The following is an 18,822-nucleotide window of genomic DNA, read 5'->3' as shown; positions in this document are numbered from 1 at the left end:
TGCTGCACTGATTTTCCAACACTTCTAATGGTAATTGTCCTTATTAGAGATGAGCGAACAGTGTTCTATCGAACACATGTTCGATCGGATATCAGGGTGTTCGCCATGTTCGAATCGAATCGAACACCACGTGGTAAAGTGCGCCAAAATTCGATTCCCCTCCCACCTTCCCTGGCGCCTTTTTTGCACCAATAACAGCGCAGGGGAGGTGGGACAGGAACTACGACACTGGGGGCATTGAAAAAAATTGGAAAAAGTCATTGGCTGCCGAAATCAGGTGACCTCCATTTTAGACGAATAGTGGATTTCAAATCCGGGTCATATGAGAATGTGAACTTTGTGACTATGAGACAGGGATAGCTGTACAGGCAGGGATAGCTAGGGATAACCTTTATTTAGGGGGGAATGTTATTAAAAATAACTTTTTGGGGCTCTATCGGGTGTGTAATTGTGATTTTTGTGAGATAAACTTTTTCCCATAGGGATGCATTGGCCAGCGCTGATTGGCCGAATTCCGTACTCTGGCCAATCAGTGCTGGCCAATGCATTCTATTAGCTTGATGAAGCAGAGTGTGCACAAGGGTTCAAGCGCACCCTCGGCTCTGATGTAGCAGAGCCGAGGCTGCACAAGGGTTCAAGCGCACCCTCGGCTCTGATGTAGGAGAGCCGAGGGTGCACTTGAACCCTTGTGCACCCTCAGCTCTGCTACATCAGAGCCGAGGGTGCGCTTGAACCCTTGTGCACACTCTGCTTCATCAAGCTAATAGAATGCATTGGCCAGCGCTGATTGGCCAATGTATTCTATTAGCCTGATGAAGTAGAGCTGAATGTGTGTGCTAAGCACACACATTCAGCTCTACTTCATCGGGCTAATAGAATGCATTGGCCAGCGCTGATTGGCCAGAGTACGGAACTCGACCAATCAGCGCTGGCTCTGCTGGAGGAGGCGGAGTCTAAGATCGCTCCACACCAGTCTCCATTCAGGTCCGACCTTAGACTCCGCCTCCTCCGGCAGAGCCAGCGCTGATTGGCCGAAGGCTGGCCAATGCATTCCTATGCGAATGCAGAGACTTAGCAGTGCTGAGTCAGTTTTGCTCAACTACACATCTGATGCACACTCGGCACTGCTACATCAGATGTAGCAATCTGATGTAGCAGAGCCGAGGGTGCACTAGAACCCCTGTGCAAACTCAGTTCACGCTAATAGAATGCATTGGCCAGCGCTGATTGGCCAATGCATTCTATTAGCCCGATGAAGTAGAGCTGAATGTGTGTGCTAAGCACACACATTCAGCACTGCTTCATCAAGCCAATACAATGCATTAGCCAGTGCTGATTGGCCAGAGTACGGAATTCGGCCAATCAGCGCTGGCTCTGCCGGAGGAGGCGGAGTCTAAGGTCGGACCTGAATGGAGACTGGTGTGGAGCGATCTTAGACTCCGCCTCCTCCAGCAGAGCCAGCGCTGATTGGTCGAGTTCCGTACTCTGGCCAATCAGCGCTGGCCAATGCATTCTATTAGCCCGATGAAGTAGAGCTGAATGTGTGTGCTTAGCACACACATTCAGCTCTACTTCATCAGGCTAATAGAATACATTGGCCAATCAGCGCTGGCCAATGCATTCTATTAGCTTGATGAAGCAGAGTGTGCACAAGGGTTCAAGCGCACCCTCGGCTCTGATGTAGCAGAGCTGAGGGTGCACAAGGGTTCAAGTGCACCCTCGGCTCTCCTACATCAGAGCCGAGGGTGCGCTTGAACCCTTGTGCAGCCTCGGCTCTGCTACATCAGAGCCGAGGGTGCGCTTGAACCCTTGTGCACACTCTGCTTCATCAAGCTAATAGAATGCATTGGCCAGCACTGATTGGCCAGAGTACGGAATTCGGCCAATCAGCGCTGGCCAATGCATTCTATTAGCCCGATGAAGTAGAGCTGAATGTGTGTGCTAAGCACACACATTCAGCACTGCTTCATCACGCCAATACAATGCATTAGCCAGTGCTGATTGGCCAGAGTACGGAATTCGGCCAATCAGCGCTGGCTCTGCTGGAGGAGGCGGAGTCTAAGATCGCTCCACACCAGTCTCCATTCAGGTCCGACCTTAGACTCCGCCTCCTCCAGCAGAGCCAGCGCTGATTGGTCGAGTTCCGTACTCTGGCCAATCAGCGCTGGCCAATGCATTCTATTAGCCCGATGAAGTAGAGCTGAATGTGTGTGCTTAGCACACACATTCAGCTCTACTTCATCGGGCTAATAGAATGCATTGGCCAGCGCTGATTGGCCGAATTCCGTACTCTGGCCAATCAGCACTGGCTAATGCATTGTATTGGCTTGATGAAGCAGTGCTGAATGTGTGTGCTTAGCACACACATTCAGCTCTACTTCATCGGGCTAATAGAATGCATTGGCCAATCAGCGCTGGCCAATGCATTCTATTAGCGTGAACTGAGTTTGCACAGGGGTTCTAGTGCACCCTCGGCTCTGCTACATCAGATTGCTACATCTGATGTAGCAGTGCCGAGTGTGCATCAGATGTGTAGTTGAGCAAAACTGACTCAGCACTGCTAAGTCTGCATTCGCATAGGAATGCATTGGCCAGCCTTCGGCCAATCAGCGCTGGCTCTGCCGGAGGAGGCGGAGTCTAAGGTCGGACCTGAATGGAGACTGGTGTGGAGCGACCTTAGACTCCGCCTCCTCCAGCAGAGCCAGCGCTGATTGGCCGAATTCCGTACTCTGGCCAATCAGCACTGGCTAATGCATTGTATTGGCTTGATGAAGCAGTGCTGAATGTGTGTGCTTAGCACACACATTCAGCTGTACTTCATCGGGCTAATAGAATGCATTGGCCAGCGCTGATTGGCCGAATTCCGTACTCTGGCCAATCAGCACTGGCTAATGCATTGTATTGACTTGATGAAGCAGTGCTGAATGTGTGTGCTTAGCACACACATTCAGCTCTACTTCATCGGGCTAATAGAATGCATTGGCCAATCAGCGCTGGCCAATGCATTCTATTAGCGTGAACTGAGTTTGCACAGGGGTTCTAGTGCACCCTCGGCTCTGCTACATCAGATTGCTACATCTGATGTAGCAGTGCCGAGTGTGCATCAGATGTGTAGTTGAGCAAAACTGACTCAGCACTGCTAAGTCTGCATTCGCATAGGAATGCATTGGCCAGCCTTCGGCCAATCAGCGCTGGCTCTGCCGGAGGAGGCGGAGTCTAAGGTCGGACCTGAATGGAGACTGGTGTGGAGCTATCTTAGACTCCGCCTCCTCCAGCAGAGCCAGCGCTGATTGGTCGAGTTCCGTACTCTGGCCAATCAGCACTGGCCAATGCATTTCTATGGGGAAAAGTTAGCTTGCGAAAATCGCAAACTGACAGGGATTTCCATGAAATAAAGTGACTTTTATGCCCCCAGACATGCTTCCCCTGCTGTCCCAGTGTCATTCCAGGGTGTTGGTATCATTTCCTGGGGTGTCATAGTGGACTTGGTGACCCTCCAGACACGAATTTGGGTTTCCCCCTTAACGAGTTTATGTTCCCCATAGACTATAATGGGGTTCGAAACCCATTCGAACACTCGAACAGTGAGCGGCTGTTCGAATCGAATTTCGAACCTCGAACATTTTAGTGTTCGCTCATCTCTAGTCCTTATGACTGACAGCTTTATGGGAATGATATACAGTAGGTGTGAAATGTGTATGTGTCCAGATATATGGAATTTATATAATCTAGAAATACACAGATAATCATTATGCAATGCTGAAACTAGTAAGGTACCACGTGTTAAAAATGGCACAAGATAAATCATCCCTTAAGGGGATAACCCCTTCTCTTAAAACAGCCATCCCACCGACCCAACTGATCTAACTTCTGGAACATCCATTGCAGAGGGATTACAAATCAGAAAACAACTATATAATCCATTATCCTGTCAAGTTCACCAAATCGAAAGCTATGCTTACTTAGCAGCTCTTCGCTTTGACTCATCCATTGGGATCTTAAGTGGTTGACCCTCTCTTTGATGTCTGTGTCTCCTAATAAGGAGTATTATTAAGTGCTAAGGGCTGAGCAGATTTAACTGTAATTCCTTAACAAATAGTCTTGGATTGTAACAGAAAAAAAAAAATACTGAACAATAAGAAGAGAAGTTTAGTGTCAAGTCAGCAGGAAAGACATAAGATGTCTTCACACAAATACTTTACACACACACACACACACACACACACACACACACACACGCACACGTGTCCTGGATCTCCCCACTAGTTTGTTAAAGAGGACCTTTCATGGATTTGGGCACATACGGTGTTGAAATCAATGGAAGCCACTCAGGTCTTTTTTCCCGGAAGCTGTTTCTTCCGGCTCCCAGAAAAAAGAAGCGAGATGCTCATTCTTCAGGCCGAGTTGCCTCGTGATTCAGCCTGAAGACACACCCTCCTCTGGACTAGGCCCATTCATTGCGCCTAATCCGGAGCAAAGTGCGTGGCTGTATGCCGATGCAGTGCACCGGCTTTCAGTCACGGCTACCCAGCTTTTGGATCGAAACCTGAGGCAGCCTCCACCTCAGGTTCCAATAAAAAAAAAAACTGTTTGAACTTACCCTTAGGCTAAGGCCCCACATTGTGGAAAAGTAGCTTTTTTAGTTGGTATTAATATGTCATGTTGGTATTAACTGAAATATTGCAAATTTGTTATGGAACTTCCCTTTAAATTGACAAAATGATGGTTCCCTTTTCCACTAGCATGGTGGATGTGTCTACAGCAGTATATGGGCTTATATGGGCCAATAGGACTCATATGGTTTAAGTTCCATGGTAGACAACAAATTTGTTTTTTAAAGTCCATTGTTGGCAATCCAGTGTTGCCACTACCACATAGTGACTGGATGGCTTCACTACAATGCATATCACTTACTTTGTTCTTAGTAACATGCCCATATATTTCTTAGAAGATTTTCAGCACATCTTGTAGGTAACACAAGGCTCCCAGCACAAGGAGGACTGACTTATTAGCTTATACTGAACAGTTGCCCGTTGATTTAGCCAATTAAAAAAACAGCTGGCCGACTTCAACCAACCACAAATGTGACACATTGGAGTCAATAGCATGTTTAACTGTAATGAGTCTGGCAGCTATCCAAAAGTTATGGAAGCCTTAAATTGACTTCTGAATTGCATCCAATTTAGACAAAGGTAACCTGAGAGAAGCAACTGTTTAGAAGTGGCAGGGTTTTTCCCACAAACAACGATGGATTATTTCTTAGGGAAGCATGTATATTTGATGTCTATGGGGGATTATTAGGAGGTCATCCATAAAAATAATCAGTTGTTATTATAGAAGAAAAATAGTCTGCAACCTGTAAAAAAATAAATATTTTTAATCCTTGAAAATTAGCATTACTGTATACAGCCCCATGCGGGCTAATGTGTCTCCATAGTTTTACATTACACACTCTGAGTTCTTAACCAGCAGTGTGTATGAATACAAGATAGGAAGGATAGGGAAATGAGTGTGACTGCAGGACCAGACTACGCGGTGTTTGTTTGTAGTCTCTAACCATTGGATACACATTGGTCTGCATAATAACTTGTTACACATACAGTATTTCCCAAAGATGGACACAAGCTTTATCAAATGAGTCTTTTATTGCCCGTTTAATAGACTTCCTTACATAGCTATATGGATATAGATGCTGCATCTGAACGCTATTGCCTACGTGGGTACAAAAGGTCTGTCACATAATAGAACAACAGTCATGGCATGTGACTCCATAACTTCAGCCTATCCCCTGACACTTTTGCTTAGTCTCTGTAAAAATACATGTTCCTGAATAATAAAAGCTTTTCTATGTTTTGTTTTATACAATATAGGCTCTTATATTTAGGCATAAGAGTAATGAATAGCATGTACTTCTCGGTATTATTTACACTAATTTTCACATCAGTAGATCTCTCACTATTCCCAGGTATCTCTTATATACAGTTCATATAGGTATAAAGACTTGTTTAACCAACGCTATCTTGTCTGACTCCTTCATGTGCGTGCATGATGGTTCTACCGAGCAATGTGTATGAACTCTACCAAGAAATGAGAGAAAACCAGACACTGGCTCCTCACAAGAACGTAAGGATCTGGCAATTGAAATAGAACTGCCTTGTCCAGGGGTAGTCACTACTGGGCCCTGGACTCCGAGGGAACACAAAGGTCCCTCTTTCAAGTAGAATATGCCACTATTCTAAATGTCACAGATTTTGTATTGGACCCGGGAGCGTTAAATTACATCTCTGGCCTGATCCTTATCTTCCCATTCATCTACTGTTGAGGGAAATTGGAAAAACCCTATACACATGCAATGGTGGGTTAGCAGATACACATCCATTTAATGGATCTGCTGAAAACATAGAAGGACATCTGTCCACATAGGGTTCAGGTTAAACAAAAACAAATCCATTGCTGTCATCTTTGTTTTTTTTAGCTTGGTAGACTACACTTTCATGTCTAATAAAAAGAAGGATTATCATCTGATTTTAGCAGATATACCGTAATGCGTATGGCCTAATGTTTGAACACTGTCCAAATGCAGCGGTTACAAGAGTAAATGAAGGAGAAACTTGAGATGCCAAAGATGGTTGAGGTATTTGATAAAGAAGTGGCGCCATCATTCTTCACTTGCATGTCCTGAGTATAAGGGGTGCTGAGGAAGCAATTGCTACTGGCCCTGGAGCCTAAAGGAACCCAAAAGCTTCTCTACAATACAAGAAGATGCCAGTATTAGAGATAGCATATGTGAGGTAAGTGGGGGCCCCAATACAGCTTATGTCCTGGGGGGCCCTAGAGCTTTGGGTTACGCTGCTGTGCACATTGTATGAAGTTATGTCAATATGTCTACAAGAGTAAGCAGACAACAGACTCCAGTGTAACTTTTAACAGGAACTTACATGGTCAAGATATAGTATTATTATGGAGACCTGCTGAAGGAAGAGACATTGACTAGAAGTAGATTCCTTTGCTTGTGCAGTGCCCATAGCTGGTAGCTCTAACATCTTTGAGTTGACTGTAAGCATAAGGTATTATAGGATATTGTGGGTTTTTTTTGTTGTAAAATGAACTATTTCAATAAAATTATGACACACTTTTTCTGTACTTCTATACACTCACTCTTATATTTCAAGTATTGCAGCTAACCTTAGAAGTGGACCTATAAGTAAGTGAATGTATAAGAATATGTCTACTAGTGCTGTGCTTGACCATATCTTGTGATCCCACAATAGTAGTAGACGTAACCCAAAAGCCATTGCATTGCATTTCTGCCACATTCACTGAACTGCAATATCTGGCACAATCCATGGCGGCGGTGTTTCTGAAAGAGAGCAGCTGAGTTTTCCCTTTAATATCTATTTAATATCCAAGGCTTCATTCACTCTTTAAAATAATTGTTTTACTTGAAATCCATGAAAATGATTATCTTTAAGAAACTTAAGCCTCATTAGAGATATTGAAAGATAATATTAATATTTTAGGTTCCAGATACAGATACGCAATTTATATTAATGTTACTGGCCTTTAAATAAATCAGTTCTCATTTGGGGACTCAGCAGACAAGACCCAGAGCTGATACGTTTAACCCTATGTGACCTGGATACAATCAATGTGAGGCAGTGGAGATGGGCGAAGGTACAAGTAAAACAATTCACATGAAATGACAATAGTGCTAAATGCAACAATGCCGCGTACAATATACTGGAGCTGTGACGATATTCTGTATTCTGATGTAACCTGTAATCCATCAAGGAGCAGAACAAAGGGTCAGTCATTAATTAGACTCTGAATTAAAGGCTTTCAGTGAGGGTCAGCACACCCTTCATTCTGACATTTAAATCACTACCCGGGTACTTTTCACTCCGGTATGCAGGATGTATGGCAAAATGCTTTTCTGTTAATTGCCTTCATTTTTCACGTGTGCTGTTTGATTTATAGTCAATTAAAAATCCCCGAAAAGCCACAAAATCATGTTAAGAATAAACAAGATTAATGTTTCGGAAGGTCTTCTCCGCGTGTAGCGTGCAGGTACTGGCATCGCACTATTCTGTAGTTAAATGGAAAACTGTCAGCAAATAGCAAGACATGACTGGGGTTCACCTAGGCTGTGACTTTTAAATGTACCCATATAGCTGACATACAGTGATATAAACACATCCATTGTATCCACTTAAGTACGTGTTGCTTTTTTTTACTGTCTTTCATATCATTGCGAATGACTAGTTAAAGGATTAACTCTACAGTAGGATGCTAATATCCAGGATAAAACGCCATTACCTTTTCCAGAGTCTGTGCAGTTATGACTGCGGTTTCCCGACATTTGACTTTTGTAGCCTAGTCTGCAGTTGAAAGTATCTTTTACCAAAGGATTTGTATAGAATCCAACTGAAGATGCCTTTCATAAAACTGCAAAAATCAGACAGTACAAGGGTGGCCCCGTAGTAGAATCCTGAAAGTCAAGTAGCAGCATATACTGTATATCACTTGACCCATGTAGACGGGGCTTACCAGATAGAACAGTATACGGTATATCTCACTGGTAAGTCATCTTGGATATATCAAAAAATTCTAACATGGCGATGAGTTTTTGGATTCACCTGCTTCTTTTGTCAAGCCAATATGAGCCATGGGAGCAGATAACTCCTGAAATGCGTATCACTCCTATTCATGCAAGTGGACCTTATTATTTCTATATACACCTATAAACCACCAGTCACTAAATATTTCATAAATCTTTAATGTTGAGTAACATAATATGTTTGTGGTATGTAACAGCACAACATGAACAACATATAGTATGTTGTAGGCAGAAGAGGGAAAGCTAAATATATGCATTAGGAACACAGATGTCATGTATTTATCATGTGAAGCTCAGCGAGCTAATACTAAGAATGGGGCTGTTATGCCGCGAATGGCCTTATTAGCATGGATCCCAGAGAAGATGTTCGCATGACATACTAATAACACCATTAGTGTCCACACTGTTTTCTAACTGGGGCACAGACATGTTGAAAGGCCTGCCTTTACGCCTTTACCGTCGAAAATATATTAATAGCCATATGGATCTGCTAATATGGATTTTTAGACTGAATCATATTTCTCTAAGTACAATTTTATTTAATGCCTTTAAAAAGTACAAGAAAAATAAATAGAGCAAAAATTAAAGTATATAGCACCATATGTGTCATAGTATTGCACCATGTGTTTCCCAAGTCCCGACAAGGGTGGGGCTCACAGCCTTAACTGTGCAAAATATTTGCCATCTGGGTATGTGGAATTTTGCTATCAAAGTTTTTATTACTCTAATGCTTTTAAAGTAAGAGCTAAATAAACTAAATTATGCTAAGCTAAAATCTCATATGGTTTTGTGCCTACAGCTCCTTGTCTTCATAATTAGACTACAAACAAATCCAGTGTAGTCTGATACTACAGTCATGTCATACTCCACTCCCTTCTTCTCTAGACAGTAGGCAGGGGTACACACAAACATTTTAGGTAAAGAACTAAGGGAGAACTAAAGGAGAGCCCCTTCCTGATGAAGGTTTGAATAAGGGGTGGGACTTAATGGCACAATAGATAACTTTGCTCATAGTCCCCTCCTGTTTATCACCTAGCTGGTGAATGAAATTAGGAAGTTGAAGCTGGGGAGAATCAGTGCTGCAATGGTCCTTTATGATGTCCCAGAGAAGTGATAAATGTCTGGTGCTGAGAGACCAGTATGAAGGCACTGCGCTAACTCCCGAGTTTCGATAATACATGTAGCTTTATTGCAATCAGTAAAAACACATGCTCTACCGAGGAAATCAGATTGTTATCGGTCTCTAATCTGCAATTTCGTCCCTTGTGGATGTCAAGGGCTCCAGCTGCTGAACACCTCCTTCTTCATTCATCATCCAACACTCCAGAGATTCTCATAAACGGAGTACGATTGTGTGCTCGGTACCCTCCACCAGTTTAAATATGAGGCACTATCACTGGGTGCTAAAAAAACAGGTTCACTCTGCTGTAGATAGGTCCTATCCCTTATTCATTCTCCCTTGGGGGAGTTTACACCCTGGCCTTTCTGACATTTCCCGGCTGCAGTTGGGATATTGATAATGGTGATGTTAATGATAATCATGTTCCCAATGGAGCTGAAGAGTGACATAAACTGTTGTATAAGATTGAGACCTGCTTTCCATGCCTGGGATGGTCTACTACTAAGACTATCCAACACTGCACTGTTATCACCAGGAGCCTATTCATTCTCCCCGGGTTCCATCATTCTTTATCCCCCAGGTCAGTTCAAAAAGTGAGTCGATTTTCCTTTTATATCCCCATCCAAACAGTAAAATTCCAAACTTATGAAATTTTATGCCCCTATTTTTTCAGTAGATAGCCCATTGATTTGAGCCCTGTTCCTTTGGGGTACGTGGCAGTCATTTTTATATTAAATTGTAAAGCTTGGGTAATATCACAAAGGCTGCTGATTGGATTTTTATTTCTGCAGATTACAGTTGTATCCTCAGCTAACAATACAATTTAAACCACTTTCTGCACATTTTACATTTCTATTTCATGTAGATATAAAACCATAAAGCCCTGCAGACCCATGTGGAGGATTTTTTGTTTTTTTATGTGTCTATTGTTTCAGAGGACTGAAGCAGTATACACGCTTTTATTAAATATCTAAACCTATTTGGAGAACAATAAGTGTGGTTCCATTCTACTGAAAAGCACTTTTGCACATAAATAAACAAAAAATATTTTTTCACATTTATTCACACAGTAGCCAGATAAACACACACCTTGATAGAGGCCTGATTATTATTATAAAATATTTTTATTATTATTATTTTTTTCACGTGTTTGTGTTTTAATTATTATTTTTGCATTTTATGCTGTTACATTTTGCTTTCAAACAACATGGATAGGTTTTAAGACCTTCTGTTGTTTTCTATAGATTGTCTTGAATACTAATAAACTACTTTTTTCTTTTTCCCATGTATGCACTATTTTCTGAACCCTTGTGAATTGTTTTTCTTTCACGAGATGATGAAATTCCCAGCTGACTACTTCTTATGTCAACTTCCCAATATTGCTGTTTATAGGCCTCATGCACACAAACTCATTTTTCACCAGTATGCTATCCATTTTTGAACAGATATTACAATGACCAATTCATTGTTATGGCTTCATGAATATGGGTCAACACATGAATGCCATCCATGTGCCAAACGTTTTGTTTTTATACAACTGTACATGACATACAGTTATGTCGGCGTAGCCTTAGGGCATGTGTCCAGGCCCTGACACATACATATCATGGCGCTCAAAGTCCATTAGAAAAAGGACAGAAATTTAGACTCTTATGCAGTTTTTTAAGCCAACACAGAAACAAAACCTAAAAAGACATGCAATACATACATAATAAAATATAATAAAGAAAAATTGCCACAAATGTGTGTGTATATCTCATTACTCCAGAAGCTTAGCTGGTTCTATAGTGGCAACAAAACACAAGACCAATCACAACTGCTGATCTAATAGTTATATCCAAATGATATAATATTTACAAAGGTCCAAACTATGGATCCTAAAAAGAGAGGAACTACTACTCTACTTTACTTAAATTATACCACATATTATTCTGTAATTTAGACACATCCACAACTGCACTGTAAATTCTTTGCTGGGAGTCTAAAGATTGGGGTGCCCTGAAATCAATTCATTTTAAGGAGACCTTCATAAGGCTACTTTCACATTGCACCTTATGCATTCAATTTACATATGCTCCGGCATACATTTCATGGACACATAAAACATGAAGATCTGTGAATACATACAAAATGGAAACCCTAATGGCTTTTTAGCTTATGTTGGTGAAGGATTCAGGGCCCCTTCACACGGAGTAAACGCGCCGCGCATTGTGGCGCGTTTACGGCGCGTGTACGCCGCGTTTTTTTACGGTGCACGATTACGCCGCGTTAACGCCACGTTTACGTGGCGTTAACGCGGCGTAATCGCGCACCGTAAAAAAACGCGGCATACACGCGCCGTAAACGCGCCACAATGCGCGGCGCGTTTACTCCGTGTGAAGGGGCCCTAACATGTTTAACATGTGCTTGGGAAGTTTTTATATCATTCATTTTAGCTTCCCATAAGTAGTTCCCATAAATATTTGATGCCAGTTTGTCATCATCTAATCTACACATGGGACTGTACAGTTATGCAGCTGTGTACACCTCATACAATGACAATAAGAACAGGCAAAAAGAAATTCTACTATCCTTTGACAAGACTTGTGGCAGTCAATGAACTGGGACCGATACTGATTCTCAATCAATATGAAGTCTTCCACGTTCTGTGACGTTCCTGAACTCCTCTAGTGCTAGTAGTAGACTTCCAGAACCTCTGTTGTCTGATAAACCATTTTTGTAACCATCATTAGAAAAACTAAACCTGAAATTCCCCTTCAAGATACCATGTCCATACAATACCACCAAAGATTCATGCTCCTACCATTCAGAAGAAGCTGGTCCTTCAAAAATTCTCCTTGCTGCTCAATATAGTAAATCTTCTCTTGGAATCCTGGGATGCAGTCAAAATCTCTAGCAATGGCAAACACCAGGATCTACAGAAAAAAGGGAAAAGAGGGAAATTGTTATAGTATCCAGAACCTGATGGAAATTGTACAGACAGCGAGATTTTCAGATTTTCAAGAAACTGCCAAAACCCCCTCTCTGTTTCATCAAATGCTACAATAAAGTGACACCACAGGTTTCAGATATCAGTTGTCAGCCATTTTTTCAATATAAGAAGATATCAAAGCCTTTCTATGCTTAAGATCTATGGTGATGTGATTTTTCCTTCTGCTTTAGAAGTGAGAATTGCATTTTTCTTAGTACTATTTTCAGGATGTAGGCTAATGTTCTATTCAGCTAAGCGGCTGGTGATTGTCAGGCAGAGAGATAAAATATCATGCAAAGCAATGCGCTGTTGCACAATTTATGTACTAAATAAGATATATTTGAAGTTGTCTAAAAAATTCAGAGCGAATCCAAGAAGATTCGTTTCCTTTTGCGTTCAGGTGGTTTGGTCCAACGATTTTTTTCCAGATTAAATAAATTCATCATAAAACAGAGTTTGAATTGGCTTAAAACATAGTGTATGACACTATAAGGGCTCTTAGCACTCCATCTAGCCAATTTCTGTTTCGCTAAGGCAAATATAGTCAAAATGACAGGGACGTATATGTATATGGGAAAACGAATTTTAGGCAGTGGTTACAAACTTCTAGTTTAACCATACATTGCAATGCCACTTTCCATGTGTTTCACATTGTAAAACACTCCAATAATTGGCTTGTTTTGGGGAGGATGCTTGTTCGTGTTTTTCCGCACAGTGGTTATATTGGAAAAAGTAATGGTATTATATAGCAATTAGCCCATTTTAGGGACCTATAAGTACAATAGATTTGTTATGTGGAAGAAAAAAAGACACCTAAACTTATCTCTTTCAGAGATTGTGGGGATAACATCTTTCCGTAGGGAGAGACCACCTTCTCAGGTGTGTGGAGACTTATACAGCCATAGTTGCTCCACCATGTCAACATGGCACTGGTATTGGAAGAAGCAATGGTGGGTTGTTGTTTTTTTTGTTTGTTTTTTTTTGCTACTATATCAGCAATCTGGCAAGTGGCAATCTTATCACAAACATGGCACCTGCTACCCAAAAGAGAACCTGGATTATTCTGATAGGTATCCCTTTGTGGGAGCAAATGCCACAGCATTTGCAGAGTGGCAATTTTCAGAATTTCAAGAAAAATTTGTGGCACACTGTCAGTGACTGTCCTGCCAGGAAAAAAGTGGAATACCTTTTTTGATGACAACACTTAGGATCCAGAAGAGAACCTGGACTACTCTGCTTATCATCCCTTTATAGGTCGAAAATGTCACAGCAACATAGTGTTGGCGGAGTGACAATTTACAGAGTTTCAAGAAAAACAAATAATGGTCAGCCTCCTCCACAGCTGTGAAATATCTAGGGTCCTATCTGAATCCACAGGATAGTCTTCTTCTTCCTCCAGTTTAGGAGTCCCTGGTCTTCCACCACTATGACCCAGGCCCAGTTCATCATCCTCCTCCAACTCCTCTAGCATAACCCCAGGGCATTGACAGTGACTAAGAGGTAGAAGTAATCTTCTTCCACCTCTCATTGCCTGATTATGTTTCCTGAAAGATATGAAGGGATGACATCACTAATGCTGTAGTTGTCCCTGCTGCTGACACATTTAGTAGCCTAAGTCTCCTCAAAGAGATTCAGAAAGCAACACACTTTCCTCATATACTTCCAATGGAGTATTTCAAAATCACACATTGTTCCTGCCATTTGCTGCATACTTTAATCATTCACCACCTTCTGTTGCTCAAACAGATGCTCCAGCATGTGCCACGCATTGTGAGCTTCATCTTACAGCCATGAAATGAAGAAGGGGAGAGCAAGCAATGGGTTTCCCTGGTAAATTTGGAGCACTAAATGGCCCAGTAAGTAGAAACTGGAAGAGGAAAATGGGTTATTGGAACAGGGCCTGCCTGTGTCTTCCAGTATTACCAGTGCCATGATCACCAACACTTCCATCACCAAAGGAGCTTGCCTTAGACCCTGGGCATGTTTTTTTTTTTTTTTTTTTTTTTTTATGTTTAGGCTGCACATCAAATAGAGGTGTTACTATTGCAGTTGCCACCCCCTTCTTCCCCTGATGTTACCCTGTCACCCTGATATGGTTGGCAGGTCTTATCTGCAATAAAATCATTATTAGATTCAGGCATGTCATCATTTTCCACACTTATTCTGACTTATCATGGTAATGGGATTCCTCCATAAATGTATTATTCCCACCAGATTTCCCCCTAGTGCCCCTACCAACATCACAAGTATCACAACACCTAACACTAACCTAACACCTAACACTATTACCTTCACTACCACTATTTGTTCTCAATCATCACATTAAGTAGAGGAAGACTTGTCCCAGGAGGAATATCTCTCCCAGAAGATGTCACATGACTAATAAGTAATGGGATCTGAGTCACTTCAGATGAAGACATGGTTGACAATGCGGAAAAGCATACTACAATAGCAGAGGAGGAGGAACACACAGAACCCTGATTCAACATTTGTGTTTCACTGCTGTCAGATCTCATAGCCTGCTGTGACTAAGATAGGCAGGAAAAGTAATCTTTGTTCTCAGGAAATACAACAAAAAACATATAGCTACTGGGGGCATTGCCAAAAACAGTAGTAGTTTTGCTGTTGTCACCCAAATTCCTACTCCTTTAGCCTGTCCTCTGCCCTATTTTATATTATCAATAATTTTATTTTTCTGCTTATATAATACTGATTGGTGACAATTCTGACTCTGTTTGCATATTCTTTGTTTGCTGGTTTTCCACAAAAACGAAAGAAATGAGAATTAGCACTGAAAGAATGACCTGGTCATTGAGTATTAGACTAGAACACACTAGTTTGTGGTAGATCAAAACTGGTTCATTATAAATTGGTTAAATCAATACCTATAAGATGTTGCCCATAATGGCAAACAAGGATGGGGCAAGTAGCTTTCATGTCTTATACCTATGGCATAAGCACCACAATTCATATTCTCTAGGACCTGACCAACTCTGAGGGTTTCTATGAGTAGTAGGCAGTACTAACTCAATGATTCACAAATACTTTACTAATCATAGTTCTGCTCATATAAGAGAGAAATGGAATCTGAGATTAGATAAATCCAACTTCCAAGCACATCATATATTACACAAATTAGACCCCAATACACACCAACATACCTATAGTAGATGCACCATATTAGAGCACATCATGTACAGAAACAGAATGATTTTAAAGGCTCTGATTTCATCTATACAAAAAGGCTTGGTACTCACAGAACTGGTTGACAACTCTTGTGGGAATAATTTTGGAGGCTATGCTGGTTGTCACTCAGGTTTCAAGTAAACAGGCAAAGCTCAAACTGACAGAATAGAGCATTAAACTTCATGGAAAAGGATGGGAACCTTTCTATTTATACTTTTGATGTTTAAGACTCTATTTGTCCTTGGAAAGGGGAATAGTATGCAGAAAAACAATTTCATGCACCCAATAAACCAATTTAATCCCCATAGCTTCAGATGTAATCTCACCCTGGGAATATTAAGTCTTTTCTCTAATTCTAAACTTCCAAATCACTTCTTATGTGATGCTAGCGCGTTCAGCAGTCAGAAGATTCTCCATTTATTGAACTTGAATACAAACTAACCCTGTAAGAAAAGGTCAGACGTACCCTCCATGCTACTGCGAGACGAGTCTGGGACCTGCTGTCCCTAGAAACATTATTTTATTAGCTGCAAGAAATTTGTTTGGATGAGTAATATCTGGCTTTGTGCGGAGACAGAGAATTGAACACAAGTAAAGGTCGCAGGAAACAGCGTTCTTGATGGTAAGCAATGTACGTACGTATCTGTGGTTGAAACAGAATTATCATCCATTATGGTTTACACTCACAGGAAGATTTATGCGGGAGAAGAACTACATTGTGCTAAGTTCTGACACTGACCTTGCTAAGTAAGAAATAAGGACATGCCTCTAGATTGATTGCAGCAGTCATATAACAGAAGCGGGACTGGAAAACCATCGCCAGATACCTGCTACGGTAGGTCAACGAAACTAATTAGAATGTCAGGAGTGCAATTATCCCCAAGACAAGACTATGATAATGTAAAGTAATGATATACTAACACCAGCCTATAAGAATGAGCTTGTCAACAGTAATGAGGACAATCAGAGGCTGGAGGTAACATTGTCACCGTAACAATTAAATGGAACCTTTAGTCAACGTGATGCTATAAACATGCCTTGGTAACATAGTAAAGTAATATCTAAAGTGTCCACTGAGATACAACTACCGTGAGCATGCCTCTATAGACTATAGGAGTGTACTGTATATACTAGTGCATCTCAATAAATTAGAATATCATCAAAAAGGTTTTTTTGTTTTTTTTTAGTAATTTAATTGAAAAAGTGAAACCCATAGATTATACTGAGTCATTGCAAACAGAGTGAACTTTTTCAAGTGTTTATTTCTCTTATTGTTGATGATTATGGCTTACAGTCAAGGAACACCCAAAAGTCATTGTCTCAGAAAATTAGATTATTATATAAGACCAACTGTAAAAAAAGGATTTAACACAGAAATGTTGGCCAAATGAAAAGTTTGTCTCAGTACTTGGTCGGGGCTCCTTTTGCATGAATGACTGCATCAAAAAGGCATTGCGGGGATGGAGGGGATCAGCCTGTGGCACTGCAGAGGTGTTATGGATGCCCAGGTTGTATGATAGCAGCCTTCAGCTTGTCTGCGTTATGGGTCTGGTGTCTTATCTTCCTCTTGACAACACCCCAAAGACTCTATCGTGTTAAGGTTAGGCGAGTTTGCTGGACAATCAGGTACAGTGAGACTGTGGTTATTAAACCAGGTATTGATACGTTTGACAGAGTGGACAGGTGCCAAGTACTGGTGGAAAATGAAAATTCCATCTCCGAAAAGCTTGTCGGCAGAGGGACGCATGAAGTGCTCTAGAATTTCTGGTAGACGGCTGCATTGACTTTGGTAAAACACAGTGGTCCTACACCAGCAGATGACATGACTCCCCAAACCATCACTGATTGTGGAAACTTCACACTAGACCTCAAGCAGCTTGGATTGTGTACAGCCTCCCTACTCTTCCTCCAGACTCTGGGACCTTTCAAATGAAATGCAAAATTTACTTTCATCTGAAAACACCTTTAACCACTGAGCAACAGTCTATAACTTTTTGATGATATTCTAATTTATTGAGATGCACTAGTGTATTGCTGTCTACGTCAAAGAATATAATAACAAGGATATGCCATACTACTACCTTCGTTGTACAAGAATATATCTATTGTAATACTGCCTTCAATGTAGAAGAATATAACCGCTATATTACTGCCTTTAACGTTTAGGAATATACTTTGACAGACAATAGGGCAAATTAGTGGATGGAGTCTATGGGGCAAATTTATTAAGTCTGGCGTATCAGGGAGAGAAAGATTGCAGTATTCTTGTACTGCAATCTTTCTCTCCCTGATACGCCATCATAAAGTAGGCATATAAGGCTACTGTACTAGTATATTCTATAACTAACTATCCTGTGTATATAATAAAACCACCTAAATAACAGCTATAGCACCACCCAACTGAGTTTTTGCATTGACAATCCCCCTTTGATCGCACAGTTGCCTCTGTCATTTTCCAACACGTTATAAAAAACCATCCTGTCATGTAAGTCAATCATTAGTGCTAAATTGAGTAGCGTTGACTTACAGAATAGAACCTGTTAGAAGTTTTTGAGAGAGTAACAATGCCGCATGCTCCAAGCTGGAGGGAGCTGGGCTCTGTACATGCTGAGAAGGGATTGTAAGTAATGGTTTTCTAATGGAGCCATATAATAAAGGGTTTAGTTAAAATTTGAAAAGATCTTACAGGGCTAAATGGGATTTAAAAATGTAATATAAAGGTTAACTATGGCATGTTTTGGGTTATTAGTTATTGTTATGTGCTGTGCTGGTTACGTGTATAAAATGTGTTTGTATCCCTTACCATTCCTTAAAGCAATAAGCAGAGTAGAGAAGCTATAGGGACGATGGAAGTGATAGCATAATCTGGATCAGCGTCGCACCTCCCATAAGGCGACCTGAAGCGACCGCTCCAGCGGCCTCCCCTCA

General features: G+C 41.3%; 1 protein-coding gene across 1 annotated transcript in view; it reads right to left on the bottom strand.

Moving 5' to 3' along the window:
• The window catches only part of LOC142214455 (cadherin-13-like), a 295,805-nt gene that overhangs the window by 173,421 nt on the left and 103,562 nt on the right, over positions 1 to 18,822 (bottom strand). The window contains exon 2 of the mRNA XM_075283403.1: positions 12,541 to 12,652. Coding sequence (XP_075139504.1) covers positions 12,541 to 12,652 — 112 coding nt within the window. The remainder of the gene's footprint in view (positions 1 to 12,540; positions 12,653 to 18,822) is intronic.

The sequence above is a fragment of the Leptodactylus fuscus genome, chromosome 7 (assembly GCF_031893055.1).
Source record: "Leptodactylus fuscus isolate aLepFus1 chromosome 7, aLepFus1.hap2, whole genome shotgun sequence".
In the NCBI taxonomy this organism is placed as follows: domain Eukaryota; kingdom Metazoa; phylum Chordata; class Amphibia; order Anura; family Leptodactylidae; genus Leptodactylus; species Leptodactylus fuscus.
Note: the sequence above shows the minus strand (reverse complement) of the source record. Positions and strands in the feature narration are given on the sequence as shown.